General features: G+C 33.6%; 3 protein-coding genes and 1 non-coding gene across 6 annotated transcripts; 1 reads left to right on the forward strand and 3 right to left on the reverse strand.

Moving 5' to 3' along the window:
- Window positions 1-2,653: 2,653 nt before the first annotated feature.
- On the reverse strand, window positions 2,654-4,219 carry LOC130961757 (non-specific lipid transfer protein GPI-anchored 5-like). The gene is made up of 3 exons (XM_057887754.1): window positions 3,817-4,219; window positions 3,557-3,682; window positions 2,654-3,404 (listed from the first exon to the last, which is right to left on the reverse strand). The coding sequence occupies exons 1-3, from the start codon at window positions 4,151-4,153 to the stop codon at window positions 3,274-3,276; spliced, it is 594 nt and encodes a 197-aa protein (XP_057743737.1). The 5' UTR covers window positions 4,154-4,219; the 3' UTR covers window positions 2,654-3,273.
- LOC130964841 (U1 spliceosomal RNA) lies at window positions 2,657-2,817 on the reverse strand. Its single transcript, XR_009080910.1, has one exon. It is a non-coding gene; the product is annotated as a U1 spliceosomal RNA (small nuclear RNA).
- Window positions 4,220-5,177: 958 nt separating the features above from the next.
- LOC130962130 (non-specific lipid transfer protein GPI-anchored 16-like) lies at window positions 5,178-6,813 on the forward strand. Its single transcript, XM_057888229.1, has 4 exons — window positions 5,178-5,567; window positions 6,185-6,211; window positions 6,369-6,437; window positions 6,591-6,813. Exons 1-4 carry the CDS (start codon window positions 5,222-5,224, stop codon window positions 6,707-6,709), a joined length of 561 nt encoding a protein of 186 aa, XP_057744212.1. The 5' UTR covers window positions 5,178-5,221; the 3' UTR covers window positions 6,710-6,813.
- Window positions 6,814-6,902: 89 nt separating this feature from the next.
- Window positions 6,903-10,258, reverse strand: LOC130962128 (octanoyltransferase LIP2p, chloroplastic-like). Of its 3 annotated transcripts, none has more exons than XM_057888227.1 (6): window positions 9,937-10,258; window positions 9,147-9,268; window positions 8,562-8,654; window positions 8,308-8,460; window positions 7,814-8,229; window positions 6,903-7,276 (listed from the first exon to the last, which is right to left on the reverse strand). In XM_057888227.1, the coding sequence occupies exons 4-6, from the start codon at window positions 8,442-8,444 to the stop codon at window positions 6,903-6,905; spliced, it is 927 nt and encodes a 308-aa protein (XP_057744210.1). In that variant the 5' UTR covers window positions 8,445-8,460; window positions 8,562-8,654; window positions 9,147-9,268; window positions 9,937-10,258. The 3 variants fall into 3 exon arrangements, with proteins under 3 accessions (XP_057744210.1, XP_057744211.1, XP_057744209.1); XM_057888228.1 differs by having other exon boundaries at window positions 9,052-9,268; XM_057888226.1 differs by having other exon boundaries at window positions 9,003-9,268.
- Between the last annotated feature and the right edge of the window lie 1,523 nt (window positions 10,259-11,781).

The following is an 11,781-nucleotide window of genomic DNA, read 5'->3' on the forward strand; positions in this document are numbered from 1 at the left end:
ATTGCTACGAGGAGTAGCAGATCCTTTGAAAGTGCAACGAAGATCTTCAATCTAGACCATAAATTTTCTAACCACTCCTTTACTCTGTTCAGATAAATATGTTGCATTAGTCAGTAATGCGATCTCTTTTGTATTTATTTTTTTATAAGGTTTAACTTTAATGCTTCATCTTTGTTGAAGCCATCCAATAATTTATTTTCAATTTCATAAGTGAATAATTTTATTTAAAAGATAATTTTAATTAAAAATTTTTTTTGATGTTTTGTAAAAAATTACCGAGGTTCCTAAATTTAATTTTAGTTTCACGAGTAAATTAGTTAAAATGAATAAAACAAATAATGTAAATTAATGTGATTTGATAACATAGAAAAATTGACTAAATTTTTATAGGATCTTTCAAATTCAAAATTTATTGTATTAGTTTTAAAATTCAGTTTCAGATACCATATTAATTTCTGACCTTTTTTAGAATTGAGTAAATAAATGCTAAAAATTTTTTTGACTTGTAATATTAGATACAACTAAATAAAAATTTAACAGAAAAACAAAAAAAAGAGGTAGGATTTTATTCTGAATTCTATTTTGGTGAACACAATTTTTTTAATTAATTAATTAATTAATTAATAATAATAATAATAATAATAATAATAATAATAATAAAACTAAAAGTACATCAAAACAAATGACTATCATTTTGCAGATTTTACTCGTACTAAAGTACCATACTTTACCTGTGGTTGTTGAAATTGAAAAGGACTTAAAAAAAAGGGTAAGCAAGGAAATAAATCGGGATCCAAAAGTATTTTTCCCTTTTCAAGTAAAGGAGATCTTTTTTAAGGTGAAGTACGATTTTGGTCTCTAACATAGAGAACGAAAATTTATTTCGTTTCCGGCTTTTTTTTTTATTAGAAAATGGTTTCGAAGGTTTCAATTTGTTTTAAAATCGTCTTTCGGACGAAAATACCTTCCCCTTCTTCCTCAAAATCAACCAAATACAAAAGTTGAACCAGAAGCTGAAGCGGAATAGAAGTAGAAGCAAATCAGAAGCAACACCAATGACTAGAAGCAAAGAACAACAATGGAATCAAAAGAACAACAACAACAAAAGCAGCTACAAGCACAAAAACAACAACAACAAAAGAATAACAATAACTCAGAATTCAGAAAATCATAATCATCATCAATACCCAGAATCTCAGAACCCAGAACTCAGAAAAACACCCAAAACTCAGAACTCAGAAAAAACAATGAATAATGAAATCAAAAGAACAACAACAAAAGAACATAAACCAGAAGAATTGATAATTAGAAGCAGAAGCAGCAGAACCAGAAGAAACCAAAAACCGGTAAGGAACAGAGACCACCGGCGACCGAACGAAGAGGAAGAGCAGAAACGATGAGTGGAGCGCGACGTCCACCCTCGCAGATCTGTTGCCGACGACGTCGAGCCTGGAAGAGGAGCAGCGGCGAGATCTGACAGTGAGATCCAGCAGAGACGACGAAGATCGAACGATGAAGAGCATCGACGGCAACGGAATTTTCGACCTCTACGTTAGGAACGAAAATTATACTTAACCTTCCTTTTTAAGTAAAAAGAGAATACAAAAATGATGTTACACCTCACAAATTAATTGAGAGAGAGAGAGATGTTTATGATGTAAATTCCACTATTTGGATAGATCTTATGTTAGCACCCTTTTCAACCTTTTCAACTGCAATGGAAGTTACCAATCTAATTTATGGGTCTTCTTGATCGCCCATTAACCCTATCGAAATTAATATCGAATGTTCTATGGAATCCATTGAATAATTAGTTCATAGTCTCTTGTTTGTTAAAGGGATTTAAATCGCCTTAATGTAGGAGTGAGTACAGGTCGGATTGGTTCGGATTTAGAATAAAATTAAAATCGAACCAATTAAATTATAATTAGATTGGTTTGGTTTGAATTTACGTTTTTTATGTATGTATGCAAATCAAATCAAACTGATTAAAAACGAATTGGTTCGATTCAGATAATTGGGTACCCAATAAAATAGAAATTCATTAAAAAAAACAATTTTTGTTTGAGGCAGGTTTCAATTTCAAGGTATAAACCTATTTAAGTGTGTTATCTAATTAAGCGATGTTTCTATCAATTCATCAACTTTACAAAGTTCAAGTATTGATATTAAACTCTAATCATTTTCAGAATACATAATCTATCTCTCTCACACAATTACATTATTTTGACTAAAAGCTAAATCCTGGAGTCAAGTGGCCTAATGAAAAAGCATTGTTTAGATGAAACACCAAATTTTTTTGTAGAAACACCAAAAACCAAATAGATTTCATGATTCTCTTTTTTTCACCATAGTGACGCTCCTTACGTTTTTGATAAAATGTATTAATAATTAATGAGTTAAACTAATTTTTATAGAAATAAATTTGTTAATTTTAAATATTTAATCATATTATTTGTTTTGGATACTTTGCGCCTTGCGGTATAGGGTTGTTTTCACATTTGAATTTTAATTAATTAATTAAATAATTTCCGAAAATAAACATTGTATCTTTTATTTTAATATAATTTACCTTACCATTTTCGTTTCAGTAAAATAAAAAAAATTACGATGCAGGCCCAAAGAACCAAGGCCCGAACACTTTTGAACTGGATTGGAAGGGGCCGCGCGAACGCAGGCCCCCACTGCCACAAATTATGACGTAGGCTCCACCACTTGGGTAGACCTTAGGCGGGCACCCTTCCGAAGTGCAATGGAAGTCACCAGCCTAGGCCATGGGCCTTCTTGATCGCCCATCGACCCCGTCCAGGTAAGTATATTGCAATTGTTGTACTCCCTTCTCTTTTATATCCCAATGCATCACCCTCACATTCTGATCCCCACGATGTGAGACTTTAGGATTATTCAGCAAGCACTTAACAACTCATACTTATTCCTCCTCCCAGTTCGAGATACCCAATTCCCCACAATAAGCAATGTAAGTTACATTAGTAGATTAATACGTATGCTCTATGCTTTGTAAATTAAAGAAAATTGAACCCAGTTTCAATTAGTTGTTGAACTAATGAGTTATACATAGTTTTGTTTCATAGCTCAGAAAATTTAGATTAATCAGTAGGTTTCTATGGCATAATCAATCCTGAATAATATATAAAATTAAACTCATTATTTATACAAACTACACAGATATGAAGTGACACAACAAAAGGCAAAACATCATTAAAAAACCTCAGCACTCAAGTCTCTCAAGTCTCTGCAGACAAGACTCAAAAATCAGAGGTTGGTGATGGAAGAGAAACAAGAAACAATTACAAGAAGAGAGAGCAAAAAGTGGGAGGGGAATTTAATGTTGCTTCCATCAGATGACCCACCATTTGTTCCTGGAACTCTCTTAGATCCTGCAACTACAACAATAGAATACACCAAACTAAAAAGTGTTATCATGCATTGAAACATCTTTTCTACTAACAATCTTAAATAAACTGTTAATTCTGAGTTTACTATATCCTGAAAAGGAGGGTAACATTTTCAAAGTTCCTTTACTACAATATTATACCTGAGGGAGAATCTGAACCTGAATCTGAAGGTGCAATTGAACCTTCAGGTGAATCAGCTGGAGATTCAGCTGGGGAACCAAATGGAGATCCCACCGGAGAACCCGAAGATGCTCCTCCATTAACACCTACAAAATTCATGCCATGACCAAATAAGTTATTAGCCTTATATTCTCTCTGTTGTCTTCTTTTTGTCACTGTCAATTGAATACTTAAGACATGCAATACATTTTTCGCGTTAACATAATATTTATTTTCTTACCTTTGCATTGGCTTACTGGAGGAGTTTGAACTTTGCAAGCACTAGGAAGAGACAGAGCAAGAGTTTGGTTAATGGGGATTCCCAAATTGGAACCTCCACCATTAAGGACAGAGCATAAGCATTGTGGGGAAGATTTAACCACACTTGAGAGTTGAGAGCAACATGAAGATGATGGTGTTGATGAGCTTCCCATTATGTAGTTCAAGCAAGGACTCAAGCTAGTTAATGTGCTTGTGCAACTTGATGATGATGATGATTGAGCTTTAGCTTCTTGGTTCCACATTGTGGCCCCCACAACAAGAACCATAATAACTAAGCTCAAAGAAGATCTTGCCATTACTTCCAATGTTAGAATACTAAGAATTCTCAATGCCTTGTTCTTGTGTATGTGTGGGATTGAGAAACTAACTAGTTGATGATGTTTTGAGTGAGACTTGAACAAAGGGTTATATAGAAAGAGAAAAGATGTTTCAAGAAAATGGACAAGTAAATGTAGGTTGCCAACCCTTTCTAATTTGATGACATTATCATACATACAAAGGTTAATGTTGTCGTATAACTATAACTAATGGACTGTTTTAATGTAATAAGAGTATTATAGTAACGAGTTATAACTCAAATTTTAAGTTCGAGTCTCTCTTCTAACTTTAAAAAAAATATAAAATAAAATAAGAGTGTTATAGTATTCCTTTATATATTTGACTTTACCATCCAAGTTTTATAGTAACCATATGGTATTTTCTTGAAATTGTCTTCAAATTGTTTATTTTACTACATTTTCTAGTCTCACATACATTAATGTTTAAAACTTTATTTGGATCTAATTTTTAGTAGAAATGATTCTATAATTGAGATTAATTAATTTGGTTCAAGATGGAATTACAACTAAGAGTATTTATCTCATTAAATGCACGTGTTTAGGGAACATCGAACTTCACAAAAATAAGTATAAAAAGATATTATAAAAAATATTTTGTATAAAACAGTACCTTTATGTGAATTTATCTAACATTAAGTTGTTCTATTTTTAAAATTTGTGACCTAGATAAAGTTAGATGCTTATTTGAAACATAAGAGAATAGTTTAGTGTTAAAATATGCTAAAACAAAAAGATGCCAAATGAGAAGTGTATTGATTTTTTTTTCATACATTTGGTTTTGAAAAACGAAAATATGCATTCTAACCAACCATACCAAATACAACAATGGGAATTAACAAAATATATTCCAATATACATGTTGGTTAAAGTAGTTGAACTCCTAAATCATCAAATTCAAATCTACCAATTCTTTTTCGTTGAGTCATTGCAATGTATAAATCATGTCCTTATCTTATGATCAAACCAATCAACATCCAAAGACACATACCTACAATCAAATCATTCTTTAACCCACCAAAGACTAATATGGGACAACTCACATATGCTTTCCAAATCACTATGATATCAACCGTACTAATTATAATTATGGGTTCACTAAACTTGGTTAAGGGTCAAATTACTACACCATGCACAACATCAATGATAACCAATTTCACACCATGTGCAAACTTCATCACAGGAAGTTCAAGTAATGGATTAGCACCATCATCTTCATGTTGTGATTCACTAAGGTCTTTGATGAGTAATAGTATAGATTGTGCTTGCCTTGTGATTTCAGCCAATGCTCCAATCCCATTACCTATTAACAGTGTTCTTGCCCTTTTTCTTCCACAAGCATGCAACATCAATGAACTTCCTTTACAGTGCAAAGGTGTGTCCTTATTCCTTAAAGTTTTGATTTTGGAGGTAGAGGCAAAGAAGGGCTTCAAAATATAAAAAAATTTAATCCAATTTACACACTAATCCCATAATTTCAATAGGAAGACAGCTATTTTGCAGCCAGCTAAATTTTTTAATTCTAAATTCTAAATCCTCATTTTTTTTTTAATTTTAAACTCTAAATCTTTAAATCTTAAATATTATACTCTAAACCCTAATCTTAAACCCTAAAACCTTAAACCTCCTAAATCAGATGGTTACAAAAACAATTTTATAATAAAAAAATTAACTAATGTTGGCTAATTAAAAATTAGTATTCTATACTTATTCTAATTTATTTCCTGTTATTTTCTTCAAAAATCAAAATTCACAAATATATTCTAAAAGGGGTTTGATAAGGGCTGGTTAAGTTTGGATAATTGGATTAAACTATCTAAACTCAACATTACCTTGTGTAATTGAGTTACATACAATATTTTTTCGTAATAATCTAAATTACTAATATTCTTATTACATAATAATGTGTCAAAACGTACCTTTTCCCATTGTTATTTTCTTAATGAAATATTTAAATAGCTAATGAAGTATTATTATTGTACATTATTGCAGCTTCTGGCTCTCCTATACCAGCTCCAGGTAGTTACTTTGTTCAATAGCTATACTATTTGGTAATTTAGCATGTTTTCCGTTTTCACATTATTCCTTATGATAAATTTCATCTGTCTAAATCCCATATTGAGTTAAATTTCAATTTGGATAAACTGTTTTATATATAGAAAATATTTATTCGCAGGTCCAGCAATGCTTGGATCAAATGACCAATCACTTCCTCCAATAGCTGAATCTCCACTCAGCCCACAAGGTATTTATGAAATCCCTCAATTTGCTAATTAAAATTTAATATGACTAAATTGTGTACAAGACAATGATTTATTGCTCTTTGTTAATGTACTTACTTTCCATGAAAATTTTGGCAAAACAATGTGACATTAATTTATCTTATACTTGAGTGCAGCTTCTGAGGCACCCAATTCTGATACTTCACAACCAACATTGGCACCACTAGAAGCAAAATCAAAACCATTCAAGAAGAATAAGAACTCAAGAAAACTCCAGGAATACAGCTACCATTAATAATAATAATAATAATAATAACAATAATAATAATAATAATAAACAACAAATGGATTCCTATTATTATTGTATTGTTTTATCTTGTTGGTCATCTTTGGCATTTGAAACTTGAAAGAAATAAAAAGTAGTTGCAATGTTTTAGCTTACCCTTAAGATAAATATTTCCAAGGACTCAGTATGATATCAAACAAATTCAACTTTGCTGTGTTTCAGTAACAAGATCACTTTGATTCCTTTCATACAACATAGGTACAGAAATAGTTCTGTGATGGTACTCAAGCTGAAACACTTTTGAAAACTCTTCAATCAAGGAGTTGCGAGTAATACCAATTAGACCGCCATCATCATGCATAATAGAATGCAGATCATTTGTTCCATTAGCAGCCATATTTGATGACTGAGCTTCTCTCAGTAACAACCCTTTAATGCTTCCAACCTCGCGGTTGCGTATGCCACATGGGATGATCCATTTGAAGGGAGTCAAATCTGTTGTGACATTAAGTGCTAAGCCATGGTATGTTATCCAATGAGACACTCTTATACCGACAGCTGCAACTTTCTCATTTCCTGGAACAAATTTCAACGAGGAGCTAGGAGAATTTCAAAAGAGAAGACAATGGTTTTGGACTAATCAATCCATCAACTAATTTATGTCGTGAAAGCTTAGGTATCAGGCAGTAGCATATAATTTATATATGTCCTTGTAGAAGCCATTCTATAAGTTGAAACCAAATTAATCCAACCCGAGAGTTCATCTAACACGTATAATTGTAAAGCTAGACTAAAACTCATGAGAGTTTAGTCGTGAAGTCATAAACTTAATTGGAAATGTAAACTGGTATACTTGTAAGAGTTTACAAGTTAGCCAGAAAGATTGTAAACTTGGCTTCAATATCTAAAATGTTAAACATGACCAAGACTAATTTATCCAACCTATTTTGAATTGAATCGATAAAGCCAATAATCTTGAATATCAAGCTAATCTTTCATGATATATGAAATTATAATATTATATTCTTATGAACCTAAATTTGAGTGGTATTATTATCAAAAGTATACAAGTCTAAGGTTGCATAGTAGCAAAAAAAAGGAACTTAGACTTACCAACCCAGACACCAGTTAAACCTTCCACTCGAGAAGCTTGAATGGAAAATGTCGAAGAAAGAACACGAATGACAAGCTCTTCCAGTGTCCTGAGGTACCAATGTAGATCCATCTTGTGTCTTCTTAGATTGATAATAGGGTACAGAACTAGCTGGCCAGGACCATGGTATGTAACTTCACCACCTCGCTCAGTACGATAAACATTAAAGGGTGCATTGTTGATGTTGAAATTTAGGTTGTCCTTGGTACTGCCAGTACCCAATGTATACACAGAAGGGTGCTGCAGAACAATAAGGGTGTCACTGCAATCTCCTTTGTTCTCAAGCTGAGCCTTCTTTTCCTTCACAATGTCTTTCTGCCAAGACCATGCCACTTCATAAGGGACTTGCTCTTGGTGCAAATCAAAGAGCTCACAGCTGCGCAATTTCCTTAACACTGTTGGTGAGAATTTTCAAGTGTTAAATGTGTATAATCAGAATAGTAGTGCGACTTACAGCCTTGCTCCGTAAGATGTGAATTTGGATGGTTTCGGATATGAGAATTGGAGTGACTTGGACAGGTTGGAGTGGGTGCGCAAAGGTAGAGAAGGGCATGGAGGCGCTGATGACGGGACTGTATTCAACAAATTCATGTCTGATTACGGGATACTGCGTGTTTGTGAGATGAAAATACCGGCGATATCAAAGATGGTGGCAACTAAGGACAATAAGAGGCGATCAATGTATCAAGTCCAATTTGAATTCATTACCTTTATATAATCATGGTCAGGAGTAACACTAAAAAACCATTTAGAAGCATAAACAACTGCCTGGTCTTCTGCAAATTCAGTTTCGTATATGACCTAAAAATTGACACAGATTAGCATTTATTCTCTAAAAACAAAAAAAATTAAAAAAGATTCAATAGTATTCTAGTTCTATATTATGTAATCAACATAAATTGACAACTTCAAGATTTACATATTTAAGTCAAACAGATCAATGCACATGTATCTAAACCACGCAGACCCACAATTTTCTAATAGTATCTAAACTTTTAAAAAAATTAATACAAGAGAGCAAGGTTTTGAAAACCGGATCGGTCATTGAACCGTTCTAGTGACTAGTTTACTGGTTCAACCGGTTCAATCATAGTTCAACTGGAAAAACCATTTTATAATAAAATAATAAATAAATTCAAAATTTAGTACCCTAAAACATAGCTGCAGTCATCAATAAACCTGTAGACAAAGCAGTTACCCTAGAAGAAGGGGGAACTGGTGGTAGCTCACTTATGGACTTGGGAGAATTGGTTAAAGATGCCTATATAATTAAAAAAAAGGGTTAGTAGACACCATATTGTGCTTCACGACGAGAATGATTCATGGGTTCCCCGGCTATCCATGATTCGCGACGAGGATCAAACACTTCAATGGTCGACACCATTGTGCTTCCATCAAAGCCACCAAGTGCATGCCTACAAGGGGAATGGATAAGTTCATAACGGTGCAAAATCAGTCACATAAGTTGTTACTAGCAAAGGAACTAGTGCAAGTCTTAATGTAAGAAATGCATAGTTGGCAAAATTCATATGCTGAATTAACTAACTTAACAATCGAAGCACAAGTAAGCCCAAAGCATAGTTTTAATTCACTTAATTGAACACAAAAAAGCACAGCAGTGAACAGCAGAGCGCAAAAAACACAGCACAGCAGCAAAGAAGACACAAACCAGAGTACAACATAGCATAGCAGTAGTGAGCAGAGCCATTCAATAATCAATATAATTTGATAATTTCTGAACTAAAAACAATAACACGAACAGCAGGCATTAGTAGTGAGCTTTGTGATACAATAAGAGTATTAAGCACCAACTTAAATTACAAGTATTCCTTTAGGCAATGAGCACAAAATTTATCATAGAGAAACTTTAACCAAATTTAACAACAGAAAAAAAAAGCAAGAACAAACCAGTAACAATTTATCGGGATCAATTTATCATCAATCAGTAAGCCAGTAACAGTTAGTCAACCCAGAACAAACAAGAACAAGCCAGTAACAGAGTTAAAATTTATCATCAAGCAGTGAGCAAAGCCAGTCAACTAAGAGAAAGCACCGAGCACTGACTGAGCATCCGAGGCATTACCTTCGGCGAGGGAAGTGACCAGAGATTTGAGGGAGAGCGACGGACGACGGGAAGCTGGAGACGAACACTGGCGACGGGGAGCTGGCAATGAACACGACAGACAGACGACGGCGGAGAAGGACCTGGAGACGCTGACGTTGGGGGAATGGAAGGGCCTTCGAGCACGACGAAACAGGAGGATTGGCGAACGACCACGACGAACCAAGCGGCGACGGTGAAATCAACGGCGGCACGATGGAGGCTAGGGTTGTAATTTGGGGAGAAATAAAGATAGTATGTAGGAGACTGAGGAATCAGGAATGGGGCTCGAGAGGGGGGCGAGGGCTTCAGGTGAGGACCGAGGAGAACCTAGCTCTTCTTTTTTCAATAACCCGCAAAAATGATGCCGTTTCATAAAAATCGGCCGGTCCCGGTTCCGTTCCACGCCGGTTCAGCAGTTTGCGTCTGATTTTTAGGGTCTGTTTAACAAATTTTAAAAGTAATTTTTTAAAATTTTTAACTTATGAAAAGTAGTAGTATTAATGTTTGGTGTAATTTTCAAAATTAAATTACAATTTTTTAAAAAACTATTTAAAAACTTATAGAAAAGTTAAAAAAAGACTTCTTTTATAATACTATTACTATTTTTAGAATAGAAAAATTGATGTTTTATTGGAATTTATATAGAATGACACTTGAAAACAAATTTAAAAATACTTGAAACTTGATGCCAATTAAAATTTGTATATAAAATTATTGTGGTTTTAAACTTTTAATATAGGTGTAGAATAGAAATTTGATACTAATGAAAATTACTTGATTGTTGCTGTTGTAATGTATATTTAATACTTGATTGTTATTGTATTAATATTTGATTGTTGCTATTTTAATATAGATTTAATATTTGATTGTTACTGTTACTATTATATGATTGTATTGATATAGGTTTAATGTTAATTGGCATTTTTTACTAATTATTTTTAAAAATTGAGATTTGATTGATGTTAAAGTGTTAATGAAGACATTTATTTTCTATTAATATAAGTTTAATACTTGTTGATTGATTATTTTATATTTTTATTTAAATAGAACTGGATTAACTGGTTCAACTAATAACTCAATAGTTAATCAGTAATCTAGTAGTCTGACCAAATCGATTATTGATTTGATTCTGACAAATGCTCTTTCTTGTGGTTTTGAAAAGCAGACCGAACCGATCCAGCAGTTAACCGAATACTTATGCGGTTTGGTTCAACATCAAAAATTGTCATACTAAAAATCAGACGCAAACTGCTGAACCGGCCTCGGACTGAACCGGGACCCGGCCGATTTTTATGAAACGGCATCATTTTTGCGTTTTATTGAAAAAGGAAGAGCCAGGTTCTCCTCGGTCCTCACCTGAAGCCCTCGCCGGCTCGCCCCCCTCTCGAGCCCCATTCCTGATTCCTCAGTCTCCTACATACTCTCTATTTCTCCCCAAAATACAACCCTACTCTCATTCACCATCTGCCTATCTTCAGAATTGAAGATTCTACCTTTTGAGTTGCAGATGCGGTCCAGCAAGTCATCAGCAGTGTAAAGAGCATCTCGGAGACAGTTGAGCCACTCCTTCACTGCTTACAGTTTTCAGAATAGAAGGAAAGAACAATTCTTTGCAATTGCAAGTAAGCAACAAGACGTGGTATTAATCTCCGAGATAACTTCATTCAAAACAGTGGAGTAACTCTTCATTTTTATAACACTAAACTTTAAATGTTATTGTCATTTTGGAAGGTGCACCGTAATTGCATAAAACCTTTAATGTTTAATCATATTCCTACTTTTTGAAAGATGCAATGAGATTGCAAGATGTGTAAAGTTCAAACC

Source organism: Arachis stenosperma, chromosome 2, assembly GCF_014773155.1.
Source record: "Arachis stenosperma cultivar V10309 chromosome 2, arast.V10309.gnm1.PFL2, whole genome shotgun sequence".
NCBI classification, from domain to species: Eukaryota; Viridiplantae; Streptophyta; class Magnoliopsida; order Fabales; family Fabaceae; genus Arachis; species Arachis stenosperma.